The 23,936-nt window shown below is 39.9% G+C and overlaps 1 protein-coding gene and 1 long non-coding RNA gene across 7 annotated transcripts in view; one reads left to right on the plus strand and one right to left on the minus strand.

The window, feature by feature from the left end:
- PTPN12 (protein tyrosine phosphatase non-receptor type 12) overlaps positions 1 to 17,165 on the minus strand; it is an 82,959-nt gene extending 65,794 nt beyond the window's left edge. Inside the window, exon 1 of one of the 4 annotated variants that reach the window (XR_012672811.1) lies at positions 16,947 to 17,151. Coding sequence is in view for 1 of the 4 variants with exons in the window: in XM_075144601.1 (XP_075000702.1) it covers positions 16,947 to 17,045 (99 nt within the window). In the remaining 3 variants the exon portion in view is untranslated. Of the gene's footprint in view, positions 1 to 16,946 lie in introns of all 4 variants that reach the window. The other 3 variants (XR_012672810.1, XM_075144601.1, XM_075144598.1) reach the window with 3 other exon arrangements.
- A 304-nt stretch (positions 17,166 to 17,469) lies between these two features.
- Positions 17,470 to 22,626, plus strand: LOC142079929 (uncharacterized). Of its 3 annotated transcripts, XR_012672813.1 has the most exons (3): positions 17,470 to 17,975; positions 18,749 to 19,431; positions 21,473 to 22,626. It is a non-coding gene; the product is annotated as an uncharacterized LOC142079929 (long non-coding RNA). The 3 variants fall into 3 exon arrangements; XR_012672814.1 differs by lacking the exon at positions 18,749 to 19,431; XR_012672812.1 differs by lacking the exon at positions 17,470 to 17,975 and having other exon boundaries at positions 17,984 to 19,431.
- Positions 22,627 to 23,936: the final 1,310 nt, after the last annotated feature.

A 23,936-nucleotide genomic window follows, 5' to 3' on the forward strand; every position in this document is an offset into this window, starting at 1 on the left:
TTTTAAAGATATCAGATCAATTTGCCAGAGAACTCTCTCACTCGATCCTCCAGCAAGAAAAATCACCTTGAAGCAGACTTGAGCAAGCACAATTTCTCGCTAAAGACACAGCTCCAGAAGAACCACTTATAGTTACTGCATACTTATATCTGGTATCCTTGCCAGACAGGAAAAGGCTAAAAAAAAATTCACCACAACTTTTTCCTTTAGAAATAGGAACTTAAAAAAAAAAAAAAAAAAAAAAGAAAATGAGGAAGTTGAGTGAAAGGAAATTATACAGGGCTAAAAAAGCAAAACATTTGCAAGCAGCACAGGGCCTGTTTAAACGTGCCAGGTAGCAGTACCTGCTGCTACCCTGGCTGCCCATACAGCAGTGATGGGTCCTGGTGTCCTGTGATCATCAACCTGCTGCTCCCATGTACACAGTCTGGGAGCTTCTACTCGGAATCCACCATTGAGAGAAACCGGGAGGATGGCTCTGTTTCATTTCTTACATTCTTTCTCTCAGTATCCGCCAGTCAGAATAAAGTATTAGACTAGGCGTACATTAGAGTTGATACATTACAGCATTTTTTATATTCTGAAGAAACCATATAGTGTCACATGATCCTAAAATTTATCTACTCATCTTCCTCCCCAGTTAAGAATTTACCTGTTGCACCATGTATAGCAGATTATTTTTTATCCTTTCCAGGCAGCGTAATACAATCTCATTCATGTTATTGCTTTGTCCCAAACGCCACAATTCTAGTTATGATCACTTTAACTGTTCACTGTTTTATAACCAAGTTATTTTTAAAGGACTGTGGGTTTTCTACCCAACTCCTATTTGCCTGAGCAAGTCTCAGACAGTTTTACCCTTTTGCTCTTATGCTGTGAACCCAAAGAAACCTCAAGACGACTGCCCTCAATATGGAAATAACTCCAGGTTATTCTTCCCATCTGCATATATGTGCTACAAGAATACTGTGCTTGCTGGTCCATCTCTTTCCAAGATATTTTGATAATTTTAATGAACAAGTGGTCCTTTAACAGCAACAGAGGCAATATGAGGAGTATCCTGGCCAAATTCTAACTCTGGCAACATTTCCTATAAATCTTACTTACACCGTATCTTCATCCACCATGCTGACACTATTGGTTGGTCAACTACAGGTGTACTCAGCACCGACGTAACTGGTCTGTAGATTCATCTACTCATCTTTCTCCCCAGTTACGAATACACCTATTGTATCATGTGTGGCAGATTCTAATTTTAACACCACTAAAAAAAAACAGAACTAAAAATGTTTGTAACATTTTGAGATCCTTTCCAGGCAGCATAAAATAATCTCATTCATATTATTCCTTTGTCCCAAACACCACAATTAGAATTATTAATATTCAACTAATTTATAGTTTTCAAGAACAAGCCCATCACCTCAGCATACAAGTAGCTGTACTTCCTTAGTCGTTTATTAAATCTGATTTAATGATTATTAATTATGTACTTAAATATTTAGATACCATCAAAACCCTGTAAATTATAAATACTAATGGATTAGTGGGATTGATGGAAACCACAAGTTTCTTACTTTAAGAAATCAGCAAAAATATGATAAAACAGCAAAAGTAGATTCTAGGCCTTTCCATCTTTTAGGGAAAGGCAAGTAACCCCTTTGGATACACCTCTATGGCATACTTCAGATTTTAAAAGTTGCCCCTCTAGCTACAACTCTAAATGCATAAACTGCTATTCATCTGCTTCCTTCCACCATATGTTACAGAAGCTAACAAATGGAATACAGGAAAGGACAGGTTTGGATGATCTACATGATTATAAGACATGGATAGAGGGATTTCCCACTTCTACATCTTCGGGATTTTTTAAGTTTGGTATGAGCCATGCTTCTTCATCAGTGCAAGACTCTTCAACATCTGGTACAATGAATTATCACCAGGACAGAGTTTCATACCCACCCCTACAGACAAAGCTTAGCTGGAGTGTTTTTACCATACTGGAGGCAACAGTTAACACAAATGACAACACCTATTTATATATTGAGATTTTACATATGAATCACTTAACCATTGCACCAAGTTTAACAGTTTTCCACCTCTTATTCCTTCTATTCCAATTCTGTTTCTTTTAATCTTATTCTGTTAGCCACTAATCTCTTTTATTGCCATTCCTTCTCCATATCAGAGCAAACACTGTATTCACAGCAACTTGCTACTGACACTGGCTGCCGCCCACGCTTGCCCATCTAGGAACAGGAAAGTTGCTCAATACTAAACGAAATATTCCTCTTTTCTCTGTTTACAGATACATTTTTAAAAATTCTGAGAAAATACTACAGTTGTGGTCAAATTCACACTCTAATTCTGGAAAACCAGAAACCATTTCAGCAAAGCCACAGAACTAACAAGGTGACTCGGTGAGACACTCCGACTGTGGACACATCAGAAGAGAGGCAGCAAGTGGATTAGCATCACAAAGCCCACTGCCTGCAGAGACCGGAGTCAGGCCTTGTTTGACTGTAAAATACTGGTGACAGTTCCTGGCACAAGCAGAACTTCTTCCACATTTTTACTGTCTCTTTCAACTCAGTATATTGCTCAACATACATTACTCACAGAGAGAGCAGCAGGCTGCTAACCTGCACACAAATAAGCTACAAATACCTTCCTGTTTTAGCTTGCTAAAATGCAGTGTAATCTCCACAAAGAAAGTCCTGTTCTGGAATAGCTTCTCCTAACTTTTACTCTTCACTGCTTCCTTCTCCATCAAGATGTTTTTTACCTCCCTCAAGAAAAATTACACTTGATAGCATTTTACTGAGTATTGAACTTACAGATCTAAAATTGGAGAATCGATACTTAATTACACTTTTAGATAATGGAAATGTAAGTTTGTGAAACCACTAGTCACGGCTTTTAAGAATGACAAGCAGGTGAAATACAGCAAATGAGGAAAGGTGCGTTACCAAAGTTACTTCCTCAGATCTATCAAAGCCACTCTTGGGAAAGGCTAGATAAGAAAGAATGGAATCTAAAATTTTACAAAGTAAGATAGGAAATACTAAAAGCAAGCAAAGTGTGGGTTTCTTTTTAATACAAGAAAAAAAAAGAACAACTGGGAAAGTGAGGCTACATAGCACTGAACAACTTAAAAGGAACAGGTTGTACTGCTGCTTATAGCCATGAAAACTATGTGACTTACTTTTCAGTGTGGAAAGAGGTATCCCTTTAGTCAAAAAACCCCCAAACTTCTAAATTCCTACAAATGTGGAAGACCGCCTATTGCAGTATTTCTAGCTAGGAAATAGGCTAGATATTGTATGCAGTTTGGATTGGGGAGAAACAATTACTCTTTCCAAATATCAGAATTCCCCACACTTAACAAAAGGAGAACTATTTAAGCACACTGTAAGTAGGACACAAACCAAGTTTCTCAATCTTATTTTCCCTTGATGGAAGTGGCAGCATTCCAAACAAAATCAATAGCTTTAAAAGATCTCAATTTATTTTCAACGCATCAGTTAAGTTTAACCTCAACCCCAGTGACTGCTGCAGTTTGACTTTAAGGAACAGTAGCATTTTTCTAAAGCAATGCCCTCTTTAATCCTTGCATTGTGCCTTCCCTTAAAGGCTACCTTCTTCTCATTCCCAGTTGCTAGCATTGTGCATCAGTATTCCACTGGGTAACCAGAACAGCTATTAATGCTAATAAGCCCAGACAGGAATACACGTTTGTTCTGAAGAGACAGTAACTGCATGACAAGTAATAGGATGAGACATACAGAATTGCTAAGTCCTGACTTTAAAATGCAAAATACAGAAATACATACTCTACAGCCAAAGTGAATTAAATTCACAGGAGCAGTGAAGTATCACAATGTCTTATCAGGACGCAAGTACCTCTTATAGATGCTTTATGGTGAATAGTATATTATGTGAGAACGCTCACATACACACTTGCATCAGGACCCCAATGCAAGCTGCACTGCTATTCTCTCTGAATATTGACAGGATCCCTTGTAGCTGTCAGGATTCAACATTTATTTCAAGATACTCATCTTAGGCTCCAGGAATCTCTGTAATAACCAAGCTTTGACAATAGTTCGATACTACAGTTCCTCTTTTGAGGAGAGGGATCCATAAGCAATATTACCTGGTCCAGTACAAACCCTGCAATATTAATCCAGGTGAAATGAACAAACCATAACATGAAAATTCATAAGGAACAGTCTGCATGATGATTCTTAAAAAAGACCATTTCTAAAGAGAATCAAAAAAGTCCAACTTTCAGACATGCAGAGAAAAAGGCCTGTTACATTCAAGACAGCTTTGGAGAAACCCTTTCAATCCCTGCAGTTGCTTTTAACCAGGCTGGTTAAGCCTCATTGTCCTGCTTCCCAGGCTTCTTGCCCCATTGTCCTAACGCACTTCTAAGAGCTAACAGACTTCTAAGATTTTTACTTATTAAAAAATGTTGATTATCAGAGCTAGGTAACATTTGCAAGCTTAACTTTCTCTTGAAGAGGATAAGAAAGCCAATAAAATGTGTGGCTAAGCCATTCTGTTCTGAATTTAAAACCAGACTCAAATAGACCAGCCAGTTCTACTTTGACCATTGAATTCAGACAAAACAAAAAAAAAACAACAAAAAATCCACCCTTATCTCTTTTTATAACGCAACAATTGATCAATCAATCAATGCTTGCACAGCTCAAAAGGGTACCAAACTACACTATAGACAATCATTTGCCTTCAGTTCATTAAATCCATAACAACCTGTATATGGTTTTCCACTCATCATGCAATGGCCTCTGTCTTCCAAAAACAGTAACAACTGATGGTTTAAAAAATAAAGACATCATTCTAGCAGTACAGGGATAAGGTAGCACAAGCACAGGAGTAAAGGGGAAAGAAGAAAGAAAAAGAAAAGGGAAAAAAAAAACCCAACCATAAAGAGAGAGAAGCAAAATGAAAATAAAATACCCAAGACAGTGCAGAGTTGATGTGTTGAATCAAAAAATACATATTGCAATTTGCTAAGATCTGACAGAAGTACTCTGCCCAGTGGAAAACTACACACTTCGCAGGGATGATTCAACTACTAGCTGACACAAATGCAGAATTCCTAAAGGGTATCTTATTTACACAGTGTCCAGAAGCTAGATCCAGCAAGCTAAAGACAAATCAAAAGACAGTAGTATGAATGGAAAAGGAAGCCCACACAAGCAAGTGTTTCTTCTATCTTTTCTTCTGCAAAAATCCTTCCTCCATGGCATTTGAGATAACCTTAAAATTCACAATACACTTTGCATAAGCAAAGTTCCCCAACTTTCTTCCAGAGGTTTTCTCAAGCTCAGTGTATAAATCAAAAGTTTTTATATACTTAACTTTGACATGTTATATGACAATCACATACTCATTAAGGTGACCTACCACAGGAAGGAGAGAAGGTTGTGATCTCTATCCAAACAAATCTTCAGTTCAAGCATATAAAATTGGTAAGCTACATTCCTACAAAGAGAACATTTGATGTTCTCAGTTGTTGCCAGTCAACACTAAATTCCAATACCACACTAGCAAGAATCTGTTAACAGGGAAAGGAAACAAACAAACAAACAAACAATCACACAACTCTTGTAAGTAAATTATTATCACTTATCTTGGAATAGTCTGCAAGGAACAACACCTGAAAATCTACACCATCAGTACATGATTCAGGAAACTCCTGACTTCAGGATCAAATTCTGGAGGTTTTAAAGTGATATGTAAAACAATAACCCCATAAAATCTAAAGGACATGGCACTTAAATGCAAGAATAGAAGGAATTCTTTTTTGCATTTATTGACTAAAGCAAATTCCAGTGACTCCCTGACATGCCATACAAGGTCCTTTACCTGCTAAAACCATGGTCATGTTTAGTTCAAAGGTACTGTCTCTCTAGAAATAAATCAGTTCACTATTTAATTATATCCCTGCACTGAATTCCCTTTTCACTTCATTGCTACTTTTCTCACTTCTAAACACATCCTGGCCTGATGTACACTTAATACGTCTGGAAGTTATCTTCATCCATAAGAGCTAAAAATATCATCACTGAGGTTTTTGTATACACATACTTTCTTCATTGGATGATCATATTGCCTTACTTTGCCAGACACGGAATATTTTTGCTATGAATACAGGAAGGGAAGCCTATTATGTATGCTATAAGACTGTAAAACAGGATGCTGGCTTCATTTTTACACAATCACCAATTTAAACAGTGCTAATGCTTTTTAAAATGCCATGCCAGAAAGACACGTTGCTAGAGCTTTGCACCAAAAATGCTATAGTGTTTAATAACGTATAAATTACCAACTGTAAGCTCTCATTCTGGCTATTCCGTATTAGAATTAGATATGGGATTAGCTAGCATTTTAGGAGTAAATATTATTCCCCTTTAGGAAATCACAGTTTATACGTAGCTTGCTGACTTTAGGATACACACATTTTTTCAGTGTTCTTGGTCTCTCAATTTAAATCATTTATTAACAGGCTATAGATTTCTGTAATCTGTAAGAAATACAACTAGGCTTCTCTCTGCCACAGTTTCATGTATTCAAGTTTCTATCTTTTCTTTTCAGAACAAGAAAAATAGGAAGTTGACATCCTAAAAAACTTGCAGGCTGCATTTTCACTGTAAAAAAAAACAAAGAAAAGAAATGAAAGCTCAAATTTCATTACCTTAATCAAAATATTAAGAAAATACCTGGCACCAGTTGAAGAAGCAACTGGAGCAGTGTTGCTACAGAATATCAGCGCAATTCCCACAGTAGTTCTATGGAATAGCCTTTGGAAAAGTTCTTCTGTTTATGAGGAAAATATAAAAGGTTGCAATTGATTTGTGAGTGACTATGTGGCTTAACACCCACCTTAATGACAACTTACTTCAGAACATTCAGTTTGAAAAACAGACCCGTGTCCAAAGCTTTAAGTGCAAAGCTCCTGTGTTTCAGTTTTATAGCAAAAAGCTGTTAAAGGAAACAACGTATATTACATTTCTCCCTTCAGGGCCTACTCTTCACGAAGTAGAAATAACAGAAAAATAAAGTATCTATAAAACAACGCATTTCTTTACTAAAATAAATTCCAGTGAGTGCCTGAAGTACTTTCAAAAATCCTTCCACCTGCCTAAAATCATAGTCCTTTTTCTCCATTAACATTTACATATAGTTCCCTATATGTCCATTAACATTTACACATAGTTATCTTTATGCAACCTCACAGGAAATGAGTTTAAATTAGTTTTACATTCTAATTTGGTCATAATAAAAATCAACGCGGCTTTGCGTAACCACCTATACTACTAAAAATGGAAGTCTTAGAAGAAATTGTCAAATACCTAAAGCTATCTGGGGAGACTCACAATATCTAAGAGATTATTTCCTTCCTTTAACAGTTTGTGCAATAGGGGTGCTGCCCTATAGGCAATTTATAATTAATTCATTTCTGTGGGAATTCTCAGGTTTTTTAAGCAGTTAAACTAACCTATATATGCCCTTCCCTCCAGAATAGTGTTTCATTTTCCAGCTTTATTTTGAGCTAAATGATTCCCTTGAGTAGTCCTGCTGGACAACTGTATTCATTTCAATTAACAATTACCTATTTGCTAAAATTATCAGAATATACATGAGGGAGTAATACTAATAATGAAAACATAGCTTCCAGTTGTCATCCTGCTTTCTATGCAGGAAGGCAAAGATTCCAGTAGAAAATAAAAGATTTAAGACTTATTTTCTACATGTGGAAAAGCAGTAAAAAAAAAAAAAAGCTATGCACTGCAAAAATGCAGGACATAATACATTTACCACTAAGGCATCCCCATGATCAATTTTACTCACTTTACTCACAGAGCAGCTAGTCATCAACTTACAAACCCAACCCATCCACAGTCTAAGTGCAGTGCACTATTCGTATCACTTGGTTTTCTTTGTTCTGCTTTTTACGTTAATTAATTTCTCAGGTTTGTGCAGTAAGACTGTACAAATACTGGACAACTAAACCAATAAGAAAATCTGTCTAAGTAGGAAGCTATACCCAAGCACCATATTTGCGACCAGAACACTGAGTGCCTCAAGGGAGAAAAAAAAGATGCTGTTCCACCACAGGGTTATGCATTAGAGAGTCAAATACAGTCAAATAAGAAGTGAAACATTTGGGACAGAGTGGAACATCACTCAGGCTTCTTAAGAGCTGTGCAGTTCCCACAGCAATCAGTCATTTCAACATGATGCATAATCTACACTGGCAAGTCCCTTGAACACTTGAAGACAGGAAACCCATATAGCATCCTTTGAATTACGAACCCAGTTGTTCAAAGATAGCTGTCCTCCAAGAACTGTCAGAGGAATAATGCCATACTAACATAAATGAAAGACAACATCGATTGGAAAAAAAAAAAAATCAAACTATGGAAAATAATATGAAAATTCTGGACTAACAGCCTCCTGAAACTCTCAAATGTGGTGAGTAGCTGGGAATCATGCCTACTGGCCTCTGAAGTCCACCCAAAACCTGTACGAGCTAGAACCTTGCCTAAACAGCTGCAGACACCCAGCTCAGCACAAGAAATGGATTTCTCATCCATATTAACCCTATAGCAGACAGGAAAGATAGCAACAATAGCAGAGGTACTAACTGCCCAACCTCAATAAAAGCAGGAAGATGAGACAATGCCACTCATGTACCACATTCTTTTCAGCCTCCCATTGATCGTCCTTTATTAGCTGTCCAGCTTGGCCCCTTGTTCCCACTGTAGCCCAGCTGCACAGCTGAAAGACGGTCATCTGCCTCTCCAGAACCAAAGTAAGAACTGCTCTCAATCTCACTGATCCACGTTGAAGCAGTTCTTCCTGTGATCATAAAGAGTACAAAACATCTGTGTGTTTTCAAATGAAAAACAAAACGCAGATGTCATCCACATGAGGCAGTAAGAATGACAAGACAGCAAGACAGACAAATGCAGCAAGATGCAAAATTGTTCACGAGGACACCACTGTACTCCGACCTTAGAAAAACAAACAAAACCAGTTACAGCTTACAAGACTACATAAGAAGGAAGTTAATGTAATAAAGTTTAAAAATTGACAAGTTCAGTATTATAACTAAATAGAAGAAAGTAGTGCATATGTTCTTTAAAGCAATATGGTTTTAAGTAAGTTAACTTCCCCTTAGAGACTGATGCTTTCCAACTTTAGACACCAAAACTCATAGCTAAGATCATATACTTAAAACTAATATATTCCAATAATATTTAAGAATCAAGGCCTGCTCGCCAACATGTTAAAAAAAAAAAGAGCATAGCCCTTCCTCCAAAGAGAAAGGAACCTAAATTATATGGATACGCTTATGAACACTTAACAACGGTGTTAGGATTTCTCCAAACCATAGCAAATTAAAAATTGAACAAGCCAACCAATCCATACAGCACTTACAATTTTCAGTCTACTAATGTAGTTGCCCTTGGCACATTCATAACACTAGGCAATTCAATTCTTTTTACTGGACTAAGGGAGCTCAGAAGTAAAATAAATTAAAAAAAATTAACAGTCAGAAGCATCATGGTAGGATTTCCTTCAAAATTAGTGATGCTTCCCTTCTAGAAATCTGAATGAATGAAACGTATATCTTTATTTGCTTTTGTTCCTAATGACACATCTAGCCCACGAGGCAACATCATTCATAGCTTTAGTCCTCTTATAATAGCTAGGTATTTTCCCCCGTTGAAGTAAATGGCTACATCAGCTTGCTACTTTTTACAGCTCCTAATTCAATTCTTCTAGGCATTTCTTTCAAAAGACACTTCCATTAGAGCAATATTGCCTTTAAGTCTTCCCACAAATTGATTACCACCAATAAAATTACCTTTTAAAGAAATTAAAAGTATCAGTTTGTAGGAGGATAGATAGGAGGAAGAATTAGGTCAGCCAAACTAGGTCATCCATTTATATCTCTATTTATCTGGTACCTTTTGGGAAACTTATTTCTCTACTTCATCTTTTTAGCTGTGTAAGATTTTTTTAATTCTAAAGCTGATGGCAAAAGGGTAGCTAGAACAAGACCCTCAGAGATACAAGCTGTAACTCTCCTATGGAAACCTTGCAGTGACTGCAACACCCTGACATCAGTAATCAAAGATACTTTAAAACAACGGTTCCCCACCCAGAACGATGGTCCTAAAGTCTGACGGACTTCACCGTGCTTTTCTCCTCTTACAACTCTTTCCTTACCTTGCTGTTGCACTCTCCACTTCCCTAGTAGAGCTACTAGCTTTGTACTTGTACTGTCTCAGCGGTAGTGGATCTGAACACAATTTTGTTTCTTGAAAATGTAGAGGGACTCGAGATAGTACTCTAACAATACAGCCGCTTGCTGGGGCTCCTGGTTCTGGATCAGAAACTCAACAGCTGTACCAGAGTGCTCTCATTCCATGAACATATTCTGACTGTTCAAATTTGAACAAATAATTCATGAGTTAAGTTTATATTGGCAAGTTTTTTTGCCACATGAACTAGGAAAACAAAGGGCTTAATCTCTTTGCAACATTCACATGCTAGTTAACAGAAACAGAAATGCATATCCATGCTTCATTTAGAGCAAATATACACAGCTGAGTTATCGAAGCCTGCACTGGCATAACTGTAGCAATTATGGAGTACAACAGCCCAAGGAAAACACCAGGATGCAAATACCAGGATGCAAACACCGCACTTCCTAATGGCACAAAGAGCTTCTGCTCTACCCAATTAACTTATGCTTTACTCAATTCCATATCTGACCTTTAACACTCATGCCTCTCCCTAAATGAAAGCTGTTTTGTAAGACCAAGGAGAAAAACGACATCTAGCTTCTTATTTCAGTTCTACAAATGTGTACTCAAGGTACTACTATAGTTTCACCTTTTCCCAACACTAACAAGTGCATTACTATTTTCCCTATGCCAAAATGTCCTATGTACTAAGGATATTACAGTACAACTGTAGTACTGTACTGTAGCAGTACACGACACAAAATCCACAAATCTTAAATAGTAACAGTGAAGAAAATCAAACAGAATTTCCATTTATTACAAATTAATGGCTTTTAAGATGAATTTAGAAGCATCGGACTTTTGTTGCACTTACTATTAACAAATGTATACACATTAGATATGCAGATATTCAGATTAACCCTTCCCTGCTTGCAGAGCTGATAACTTCTATGTAGCTATAATAACATCAAGGAAAAACACCCTGAACCTATTGCAGTTTTAAGGTAAATTACGTACACTCCAAAACAAGAAATTCTTACTATAGCGATCAGTCACACATGTATGCAGAGTAGTATATAGACATACATCCAGATATATACATATGTATATGCATATATCTCTGCACATACATAGATCTACAGAACTATAGAATAGGGTCTAAGGTTGATGAACTATGGTCACATGAGACATATCTATATATAGGTATTTAGGTATCTAACTATCTATCTATATGTATCTATCTGTATACATGTATAACTATACACAGCGAAAGGCACTGTAGGATTGAGATCAGAATAAAAGCAAAGTATGTATTTGACATGCTATTTAAATTATTTGGAGTGCATGTAGCATGCCATGAGGTGCAAGGTCAAGATTACCATTTGCTCCTCCTGAACAATTCTATAATATTCAGCAAAATCAGTACACAACCCTTTACTCCATAAGAACAGTAGACTTACGTGCTGCTGTCTTTAGAGACTGAGCAAACAGAACTTACTACCACGCAAGCTATGTGACACAACCCAGAGCATTGCCTAACTGACTTGTTTTAATTTCATTTGCCTGAAAGAACTACTACAATTTTAGGCAGAGTTTGCAAGTTCCTATACCCCAGGGTCACTAAAGCAGCTTTGTGGTTGTATTTAACCGCCCCTATGAAAATTCAGAATGGCATCTTTGAAACAACAGGAATAGCACTCATTTCCTCAGAAGGGGACAAAAAAGCTGAATATTTAAACAATGGTTGTTCACAGAAAGTTGTATTTTTGTATAACATTTAAAGAAGCCTCTGAAGTTAAGGGTTACTGAAATTATTATTCAGTTATATTGCTCCACCCAGATGTAGTCCATGTAAATGAAGCTTTATGAATGGCCAGGATGACTGCCACTGCTCACAATGAAGTAATCTGTTGGTGTGTGCCCCCCCGAATCAAATTAACAGCATCTCGCAGTTAATGGAAATAAAACTTCAAAAATATGTTAACACTCAAATTAAAACATAATATGGAAAATGAGTAGTAACAGACCCATTTTTTTAATAAATACTAAAAACATCATTTCCGAAAAAGTCTATACAGTGTTTTTTTTTTTAAAAACTTAAAAATAATAATGCAGAGGGATATAATACCCTTATTTTTCTTCACTAAGTTTCCAGATTATATGCTTTCCTTATAAATTAGAAAAATATCTTCACAGATACTCAAGAGATGCATTAATGGTATTTGAATCAGAAAGGTTTACACAAATGCACATGTGTGTCAGACAAGCTTTTAAGAAGGGTGTTTCCCAAGTGCTATGGCTATGATTGAATGTACTATTTGGGTATCTTTAATGCTATTTCAGAATGTACAGACATTAGAACAAAATCAGCATCACGACTGCCGTTAGTATATGGACTTTCACTATGTATCTTAGTCGTCTTGATCAGTGATTTAGATCAAGGTTGATCTAAATCTAGGTCTAGGTTGCTAATTCATTTTTAGTAGTCTTAGGCATTTTAGAAAAGATGCATTTTCCTGAAAAAAAAACAGGGAAGGTAAGTTTTGTAACATCTGGCGTAGCACTCCATATGATCAGCTTAGCTTTTACCCTTAGAAGTCAAGCACATTCCACCTCCCCTTTTTTTACATAAGATTTTCACAAAACAATGAGGTAGAAGTACTTAAAAATAAAAATTTCAAAAATAAAACCATCAAGAGGTTAAAAGCATAGAAACTACCTTTTCACCTATTTCAAATCAATGACCCATTCAAATCCTCTTCAGAAAACAGCACAGTGAGTTCTTTGCTATCTCCAAACCTAAGAATTTCAGTTTAGATGGATTGAACAGAACACAGATACACAATATTCAGTTGTTTGAGTTAGTTACCAGTGTCCTCTTGAATGAAAGGTATAAAAAGATCCGAGACCAGATGTAGGTACCTAGTAACTCCTTGCAAAGTTGTTAAAAATCAGTATTATTTATGATGATCTAAGACAGGATCATTTAGACACCGCTACCTCCAGACAACAGCTGAGGGTCCATACACAGCACCCATTGCAAAAACCACAAACACTTTCAGCCATTCTCTGCATTCCATGACAACAGATTAGCCAGAGATATAACCCAAAAGATTAAGCAAGATTGCCATATACCACAAAACATTTGAAACGTGACATCTGATTTTTTTTAAGGTAAAGCTTTACACCACTCATATTTCAGTTCTTCTATAACAATAGCAATCTATATCAGACAAACAGTAGAAATGAGAGTATCGGAATCCTTTGTTGAGACTACTGCATAAGAAAACGAAAATGTGTTTGTTGTGGATAAATTAAATGAAAAATCAGCAAAAAATATTTATTGAGGTCTTTCGAAAAACTGTTTTCTTTGCCTCCATATGGAGCTTTAACTTCCAACCCATGTTTGATGTAAGACACATGTTCATTATAGAAAATCAGAATCTAGACCATGCTAGTCGTATTCATACAACATGAAACATCAAGAGGAAGCAATCTATACTTACTTCCTTTTGCCCAAATAGCAATGTCAGCAGAAAACAAGGAAAAAGTACACTCTTGAATGTATTGTAACCATACTAGTAAAATCCTAACTTAGGTGAAAAAGCCCACTTGCCCCTATATCCACAGATACATGCTTATTGGCAAAACACACAGGTAAGCCTATACTGTTTTCAAACTATCCTCTTCATTTAAACCTAATTGTGCACACACATAGTACTCAAGTGATCTACTAATAAGTCCTGCTTACTTTCTAATGCAAACTAATTAAAATTAAATATATTCGATTTCCAGTAACAAACTTGCTATTGGTGCCCAGATAATACAATTTATCTCGTAAGCTGGAGGGGGTGTGGAATAAAAATCAACCTTGCACCTTCCAGTAGAACATGTTTTCAAGCATGTCAATAGCTCTATTAAATAGCAGTCTTAGTCATCCACACTATGGCCTTTCAATAACATTCAGCCAGACTAATCAATCTACCTGCACATAACTCTAGCTTCTCTACCCTCTCTTCCAGCACTCCCTGTCTATAAAGTACTTTTAGTTCATTCACTCAGGCCTAAATATAATTCTGTAAGTCTATTACTCAACATGCTCAAAGGCAATAAAGATGTGAAAATAAAGAATTGTTTTCAGTTGCATTCACCCACTATTCCATTCCTATTTTTAGATTCCATTTTGACTTGGAAATGAAGCGATGAGTAACAGCAATTCCAATTCCACAAATTTGCCACTGCTTAGCAGCAACAGTACATCCTGCACTTAAATGAAAAATACAACTTCCTCCCTTACCCCCCCGAAAATTCTCTACTAAATCCTAAAGAAAACAGAATACTGAAGCTTTTTACCTGCTTCACCTCTCTTTTCTTCTCCCTTTTCAATCATTTTAAAGAGCATGTAAGCATGGCTCTTAAAAAAAAAAAAAACCCACACCAAAAAACACACCCAAAAATACAACAAAATACCCCAACATGTTCATAGTGAAAAAATAAATAAATCACTAATTATGATTCTTGTCACCACACTAATCCACATCTGCTTTAGTACATAGAGGTGAATATTGAGGCTAAGGTGAATATCAAGGCTAAATATCAGCTTCCTGGTTTTCCTATAATTCATTATGCAAAAATCAAATATGGAAGAGGACAAAAGAAATTTTGAATACAGTTTAAGCACTTAACGAACTATTTCAGGTAATACATCTTTCTCCTGAAATGCCTTGTCAATTAGTTCCTACAATCCTATTTTCCCATTTTTTAGCAGCATTCTCTTTCCTTGCTGCTCTACAAAAGCGACAGGAAAGCTTACTGACTATACAGTTGAAAGCCATAGAAACAACATGCTGTCAAATACAGAAATTAAAACAAAAGCTATTTTTCCATACAGAGGTGCTACTACTTAGAAGAAAGGATGACAAAACTATTGTATACCATTTGACTATAACAAATTTAAAACATTAGACTATTTATCAGATATGAAATGTAGAACTAGGCTAGGAGATCAAGTACAAAGTATTTAACATAAAGGCTATTAAAAAAATCCCGCATTTTCCATTAGTCTAGGCCACCCTTTCTGTAAAGTACATGTAGTTTACGTGAACAAGACGGACTCATCAGTACAAGACAAGATGTCAATTTGTGTTTAATAGCAATTATATTACTAAAACTATCACTTAATGAAACAGTTCTGTCGAAGTATTTAACCTTTAAATTCTCACGCGAAGATGCTCTATTCAGCGAACAGATTTAGAAGAGTCCTATCGCTCCAACGCCATTCTTCATTTTACATATTTCCCTCTTCCTTTCCCACACGCTCAGATGTTTCGGCAGCATACTTTCAGTATTTGCAAAATCCTGCCCAAAGAGCGTGGCCGATTTCCCACGGGTTCCCACCCCACCCTGGATGAACTCGTTACTTCCCAAAGTCCACTCCACTTCCTCTTCCACCCCTGGACCTGCCAGCGCTCCCAACGCCCCTCAGCCTTGCGCAACATCCGCGGCCTCCTCCCCACATTTCAGACAATCCCTGATGCGACACTTACATTGAGATTTTTTTTTTTGTTCCCAGACCACTAGCAAAGACTGACAGCTTAAAGGGCTAACAATGTGGTTTTAATCCCACATAGCACCGGATAATAAAACAAGCTACAAAGATACGTGTATACGGAGGTCCCTAACCCGCTCATCTTCAGCTCTTCTGTGGTCAAACTGTATTGATATTAAGTGTTTAAACAATATTGAAAAGTGGCAGCGACATCTGCCCAATCCAAATTATTGTTCACAGCTCAGACTGTCTATTCAAAAGATAAATCCCCTCAAACATTTTAACAGCCCGATTAAACAGCTAAAATAAACCAGGAAAAGAGCTAATTCTCCAATAAATTCTTCCTCCGAGCACACACGTTAACCAAAGGCTGACGGTGAACTGATCTGGAAGGAAGAAAGGACGAGGGATACAGGCACGGCTGCGATGGGGGATGGGGAGCGAAGGGAGATGTTCGGGAAGGGAAGATGAATATTCCTCCAAGGACTATTCAATACATTTAACACGTCTCCTCGGAAAGAAGAGAAATCTCAAGCAGCGGCTACAGGGGCAGATAAAGGGGGAAAGGAGGGAAGGAGTGCCCGATTATCCCCAGATGACATTATACATGGCAACCCCGCGAGAAAAGGGGCTGTAAGGGAGAGGAAGCGCCAACAGCCCTCCCCGAGCCGCCTCTGTCCCCTTTATCTGCTCAGGAAAGGAAGGGGGGAGGGGGGGAAGGCTCCCGTTTAATTTTGCAACAGCCGATCACCTACCATGTCCTCGGGAGGACAGAAGGGCCGGGACAGGAGGCTGCGGTGACAAACCTTCCCTGGGGGTTGGGGGCAGGAAGAAGGGTAAATTAAAGCAGCCACCTCCCCCCCAACTCGCCGAGCTCAAAAAGTGGTGGGGGGCACGGGGAGCCGGCCGAGCTTCGGGGCTACACAATAGCAGGTCGCTCACAGGGAAGTGATGCTTCCCCCGACGCTCCCTTGCTCGCAGGGGGATGGGGAAGGGGCTGCGAGGGCAGCCCGGCACCTCGGCCCCGCCGGCGGGACCACCCCCGCCCCCCCGCCCCGAGGGGAGGCAGGAGCCCTGCCCGCCCCCCCCGCCGCGCCGCCGCCCCTCACCATGAAGTCGCTGGCGAAGTTGTCCTCCCCATTGTGGTCCGTATCCTTCATGGCCTGGACTCGCTTAATGAATTTCCTCAGGATCTCCTCCTGGCTCATCCTGCCCCGCCGGCCGCCCTGCGGAGCGGGAGCCCCGGCCCCGGCCGCCCGCTCGCTCTCCGCCTCGAGCCCCCTCCGCCGCACGAGCCCGTCACCTGGCTGCCTTCCCTGCCTCGCCTCGCCTCTCCCACCCCCCGGGCCTGCCCCCGCGGCCTGCTGGCGCGGCGCGGCGCGGCTCCCCACCCCGCTCACGGCCGCTCGGCCGCCCGCTCCATCCTCCCCTCCCTCCACCCGACCCTCCCTGGACGCTGCTGCCGACACAGGGACACGACGAAGTCCCCACCTCCTCCCCCCGCGCAGGCGCGGCTCCCGCTCCTCCGGCGCTTCCTACGCCCGCCCCTCCTCGGGAACCGGCCCGCCCCCGCTTCACGCCCATTGGCTCCTCTGACGGCCGCCTCGTCCTACTGGCGACCGCGCACGCTAATCACCGGTTAGCCCAGCCTCGAGGGAGCACTTCGTTGCGCTCTTCGCCTCGCCCCGCTCTGCGAGCCCCTCCCGTTTCCCACGGATGGGACCTTCCGAAGGCCGCCGAATGGAGCTCTGGAAGGGACCACTTGGAAGGCGGGGGGGAGGGGAGGCTGAGCGGAGCGAAGTGCGGTTTCCTCTGGCTGGAGTACAATAGGGCGGCGGTGGGTGCCTCCAGCTCCGGGGCCGGGAGGCAGCGGCCGGTGCTGCGGCATGCCGGGACCTGTAGTCGCGCCAGCGCTGCGTGCCCCGCGCTCGGCGGCCCGCGGCAGGGGAGAGCTGCGGCGCTGGGGGTTGTCGCCTCCTCACGAAGCGTCCCACTGAAACGCCCGGAGGAAAAGCGTCCTCTCCTCGGGCGGGAAGCCCGAAGCCATGGAAAGTGCCCGGGGGGGTCCTTGCGGTGGCTGTGACCGAGGCGGGGCGGACGGCTCCCCGCGGGGCAAGGCCGCGGGCGGCGCCGCTGTGGTAAACGCCGGGCGGGTGGGAAGATGGCGGGCCGGGCCGGGCCGGCGGGCGGGCCGGGGCAGGTGACAGGCCGGGCGCGGACTCCTGTCCGGGGACTGCCCTCCGCGTGTACATATGTATATCCATATACATACTTAATAAAAATGTCCGCACGCGAAGATGAGAGGCGGAAGCGCTGCCCGTCGGTGTTGGTAAGGGGCTGTGGGTTGGTTTTCGGTGCCAGAAAGCGGCACTGCAGGGAGTCCGGTGCAGGGCTGGTTCCACGCACCCTGACGGGAGGAGGGTCCCCCCACCTGTCGGTACCGCCGCGGGGTTGTCTGCAGGCACCTCCGGCCTTCCTACTAGAAAATACTTTAAAATTTCTTTCTTACCTAATGCTGGATGTTTTGGCAATGTCAAAACATGACGAGCCAGCAAGATAAACAGAGTGCTATTTCTGCCTTTCTTTTATGTGAAAAAGTTAAACATTAAGACATCTTCGTGTTTGGTGTCCTGATTACATTTATGGCTTCAGCAAAGCAACATAATTTTAGAGGTGTGTGTATGTATCGTCTTATAGCATAATAAATATACTAAGTAAAATCTTTTAAAGTATAATTTTATTGGTAAAGAACTACACAGCTTTTATTGATGGAGTTGATCCAATAAAACTTTGTCACACAGACTAATGATAAAGGTCCATGCTGAGAAGCATAACCCGGTTAAGGCACTCCTACCAAAACGCCCATTTTCTACTACTGATTTTCACCCACTGTAGTATGTTGTGCTTGCAGTTGCACCAGCACGACCGCTTGTTGGAGAATACATCGAACCAGCTCAGGGAACTGATTCAGCTGCAATATAAGCCCATAGAAAAACTGGTTTTTCTTCTCAGTTGATTCAATTAAGCCAGCCTTGCTACCGAAACAAACCTACATAAAAGCTTGGTCTTCCTGTGGTGGTGTAAGATATTACTGTTTTAGATGACTGCCAAAGATTACCACCTCTATACCAGAATAAGCAAAATGGCATGTAACACCCTCAGCCCAATTCAATGTGCATCAACTCATCATCATCCTAGTGAAGGCAAGTTTTGAGCTACGACATAGGAGCCTGAACTGTAGCTGCTGGTGAATGGACACGCATTTCCTTGTCCTGCAACTGCTACAGAAGCCATCGTCTCTGGCAGAGGGGCAGGTTGGAAAATTGAGAGGGTTAGCATTCTCGCATGATTTGCTGCAGACTTCACCCTCTTATAAAAGGGTTATTTTTTTAGCAGTTGATGTTCATTGAGCCTAACAGCAGACATAAGGACACATCAAGGAACTGGGAAAGGGCATCAGTTCTTCTGTGCTGAGGCAGCGAGGCTTGAAAAACTCCCACTGCACGTGAATATTGAAGCCTGAGCACCTCACACGAGCACATCAGCTGTCAGAGCTCACTCTCCTCTCCATGTCCTTAGCACCAGCCTCCATAAGTAAGCTAATCAGTCAGCCCTGAAAAGCCACAAAGATGCCTGCTTTTCTTGCTTTAATCCCACTCTTCCTTCACCTTTTCCTTCTCCAAGCCAACTCTTTCTCCCCTACCAAAAAGCAGTGTTAAAGGGAAACACAGAAACATGATAGATAGATAGATAGATAGGGCACAGAGGTCACCAAGGGTAGCTGTGACTTGGATCGTCGTATAATCTTTTCATGCCGCCTTGCTTGATTTCCAAGTGCTTCAGGAAGGTTGCTTAATTTGCTCAGCAGTTGCCCCAGCGAACCTGCTCCCAGTGCCAGATGGCATGTAACTTCAGAAAAGTGATACTTGGGACTAAGCAACCAATTGATGAAGTCTTGAATGTGGTATGGTCTTCTTCACTCTGCTCATTTATTCACACAATAGAGTTACAGAGGACTTTATTAGGAGACAAGGAAAGATGATGATTTATTGCATTTGAATCTCATGTCATTATTGCATCACATTGAAAGGACCTAGTTATCAGTCTGGCCTAGTTCATAATCTATTGCTGTGTTGTAATAAACTGTTGTAGACTAGCAAGTGTAACAGTAACCTTTCATTTGGGTTAACTAACAAGAAGGATATATAATCTCAGAAAAAAAAAAGCCCCCCAAACTAGGCATGTGTTGCTAGCCAAAACAAAGGCATGTACGAAACAAAGAAATTAGAAATAGCTGGGTGGAGAACTTTGCTTAGCATTGTTTGCATATGCATGCGTACTTGTAAGAGCTGCCAGACAGTCCTGAGCACCAGTTTTACGTCCCTCAGCCCTGCAAATGTTGCATGAGGCTGTCTCATCTCTGTGCTATGAACACAGAAACCTAAACTTTCAGCACAAAAGCAGTGCTTTAACTGAGACTTTGGATCTGAAACTCAAGCTGTCTGGGTTAAACCCAGACATCTGACCAATCTAGCATGTGTGCATGAGTGTGTATTTGTGTAGCTGTAGGAGAGAAGCGGAAAAAGAGAGAGAGACGCAGGGTGAATTACTCACCCTATAGATAGAACAGGAAGTTGCAACCAAAATCTGTAGAAGAGAATTGTGGTTGTGTCTTAACAATCCATACAAGTATGGGCCTTGGAGAAAAGCAAGTAGATCACCTGCAGCTTCTCTGCTATTAATCTCATTTTGCCCTGCTGTGCACTACTCCAGCTGCTGCAGGGAAGGAAAACAGCCAGTTTTTTCTGTTCAAAGGTGGCTTTTCATGTTCCCAGAATGTAAGCATGTGTTAACTGGTAAATGTGTTTCCTGGCATGTATACCATGTTTATGCCCAGTTAGTGGGTGGGAGTACCAAACGTCCTAGTTTACCAAGCTTCAGAGGTTTCCCTGAAAACTGAGATGGAGCACAGGCTCACCTCAAAGCTGTTCGGCTGCAATGTCTGTGTGACTTGGAGCCATGTTCAAAACCCAGTGCATATTTACCCAAAACTGTGTTCTAGAAAGAAAGCAAAGATCTGGGGTGGGAGGGAAGGCTGAAAGAGCCCTACAGCTCTAAGTGCATCATCTTCTATGGCTTGATTCCTCCTTTGTCCAGCAAAACAAGACTTTGTGCATTCCTTGTAATTCGGTGCAACTACATTACAATGATAGCTCACTTTGTCACCAATTTCTCCTCCCCTTTGCAATAATCTACAAACCCTTAGATTTTAACTACCTATTTGGAGTAACATATTCATACAGTGGTGTGTAATTATTCATGTATTACTGTAATTATAATTAAATTATGATCAATATATCCTGTACATGAAACCCCAATTAATTTTATCTATACTGAGAGTCTGAAAAGTTTTTGTAATCTAGATCATTTAGGATAAAAAATAGATGTTAGCATTCATAGATTTTAAAACAACACTCCTGAAATATATTTTACGTGCAGTTGGTTGGAAGTTTTCTAAAAATCTGGTGCTTCAATGGAAAATGCTGTTTCTGTAAAAGTTAAATTTTCCACAGGAAACAATTTTGCCAAAGTTTTTCTGCTTTCTGACAAAAACAATGCACTGTTTTACTTACAGATGCAGAAATGTCTTTACCATTGAAGACAGTACCACTTGGGATAGGGACCCAGCACATGAAAGAACTGGAGCGTGGAGTATAAATGCCAGGAAGCTGTTGAACAGCTCAAGGGTACACATAAAAACTAAGTCCAAATGAAACATTTGTCTTTGATCTGACAAACTGAAATGCAATGTGTCTTTCCACAAATGTCAAAATGTTTCATGCTGGTTGAAAATAGTTAAATGAAACATTCGGGAAGATCAGCACCAAGTACTTTTTGTATACTTTGACCCTCAAAACATTTTGGTATTTAGTCACTTTTGTTTCCGAAGAGGATAAAAATAATCATACTGGGTTTTCTGGCAGATCCTTAGTTACCATTTGACCACTTAGATTATAAGTAACAAACTAACAATCAGGAATCCTCATGGATTCTCAAAATACTCAATTTGAACACAAGGGACATTGTGGACAATAAATCTGAGGAAGATGCATTGTATCCTTTGTATACAACAAATAAATTGAATTTCTGATTAAAACTCAAAACTAATCTCATTTTAAATGAGTCATAAAGACCTGATCAGTGTCTGTATAATATGTTCCGTTCATACTAATTAAGTGCCATGTGACTGCTGGATTTCTTGACATTTACCTCTATTACTCTCAGTTAGGCAATGACAAACTCCTCTGCTATAGTTACCACTGAAAATACTACTACTACTACAATTTAATTTTACCTGGCTTGCTTAGATTTTGTTTATTTACTTATCATCTTTACTTTGGCTCTTCTGGGATTCATTGCACAATATTGCTAAAACACTTTAAATGTGGAATTTCTTATACAGTATTTTAGATCATAATTACTGAGTTTCATAATCAGTGCATAATTTGGATTCCTCCCTAACTGTAACATACACACACATCCCCATATGCACACAGTTTCCATACATAGAAGAAACTTTGTTTTTGCTGCTGTACTTACTGTGGTTTTTGGGTATTGCTAACATGCAACTGAAACAAAAATAAGTGTGTGCATTATGATCATCAACATAATCTTCTCCCATGACCAGTTCTAAAAAGAAAACAGCTGTGAAATACTGTCCAGACTCAAAACTTTTCTGCTTAACTTATAAAAATATTCATATAATTAAAGATACACTCTGTTGACTGAGGTATTTTGTTTAATTTTTGTGAATAAAAAAAAGGGTTTTTTTTTCAGAATACAGTTAATATTTTTCTGCAAGATTTTAACAGTATTAAAAAAATAGCATGTGGGCCCCAAATAAATTGCTGTGTGCCCTTTCGATAGCTCCTTTTCGATAGTTCACTGCAAATCACTGAGAGGGCCTGATGATTGTTATTTATATGTGTCACTTTAATGTAGGAACGTGGATTTCAGTGGGATACCAACTTCGCACCATTGGACATAAGGTCAGGAAAATGAGGAGCCATTTTCCATCTGTATCTTTTGACCTTATTAAAATTGGATGTACGATTTCTGAAGGGGGAATATTTCTACCTTGTGACTACGCCGTACATTTGACACAACATGACACAGGTCTGGTTTGCTGGCGGGCAGCAGCCAGCTGCAGCACTACGGTGGGCTGCTCTCGGGGAACCTCATTTGCCTCCCCGTGACAAAGCTTTTGTCGAGGGTATTCCCCAGGCACAGCCGCAGCACATCTGAAATGGAAATACCAGCAGCAGAAGGTAAGCCTGTGCACAGGGCATGTTAGATATTTGTGCTCTCAAATCTTTGCCTGCAAGTATCAGAAAAAGCATCATTAAGAAAATCAGCATGTTTAAAAGACACAAGGGAAGAATCTGGATTTTCTAACAGGAGGCACTCATTCAAAATTTGATTTTGAAAACAGGTGATTGAACAAAAATTAAGTTTGCAGCATCCCTTTAAAAAAAAAACTTAGTACTAAAATCTTGCATCAATGAATCCGAAAGAAGTGTAAAAACTCAATGAGCTTCACATCATTTATCGTGCTTGGGTTTTGTGTATCAGCCTCAAGAACAAAAGAATTAATCTGTTTGTTATCAGTTCTATTTCAAGGTTCTTATCCATTAGTGTAGCAATATTTGTATTACCCTTAAACAAATCTCAGGCTAATGTTTGTCTCTAGTTTTATATTAATCAATACAAATTAAAATATTTCCACTTCTCTACAACCCATCTTTACTGAAAATAAAACTAAAAATGATTAGACAAAATCTGAGCCAAAATGATTAAACACTGCTCTTTTACCTGGCATTAGCATTCTCTGGACGCACATACTATTCCATTTTATTCTGAAAATCCTATTAAAATAATAACAACAAGGACTGAGACTGCCTCTACCAATGCATTAGATATGCTGGTGAAACTGCGCTCCCTAAAAGTTCCTCCTGCGAAACGCCTGCTGTTATGACCATTACTAGTCATAATGGCCAGTTCAGATTCTCGACTATTTGGTAGATTTAAAAAAAAATATT

Source organism: Calonectris borealis, chromosome 1, assembly GCF_964195595.1.
Source record: "Calonectris borealis chromosome 1, bCalBor7.hap1.2, whole genome shotgun sequence".
Lineage (NCBI taxonomy): Eukaryota > Metazoa > Chordata > Aves > Procellariiformes > Procellariidae > Calonectris > Calonectris borealis.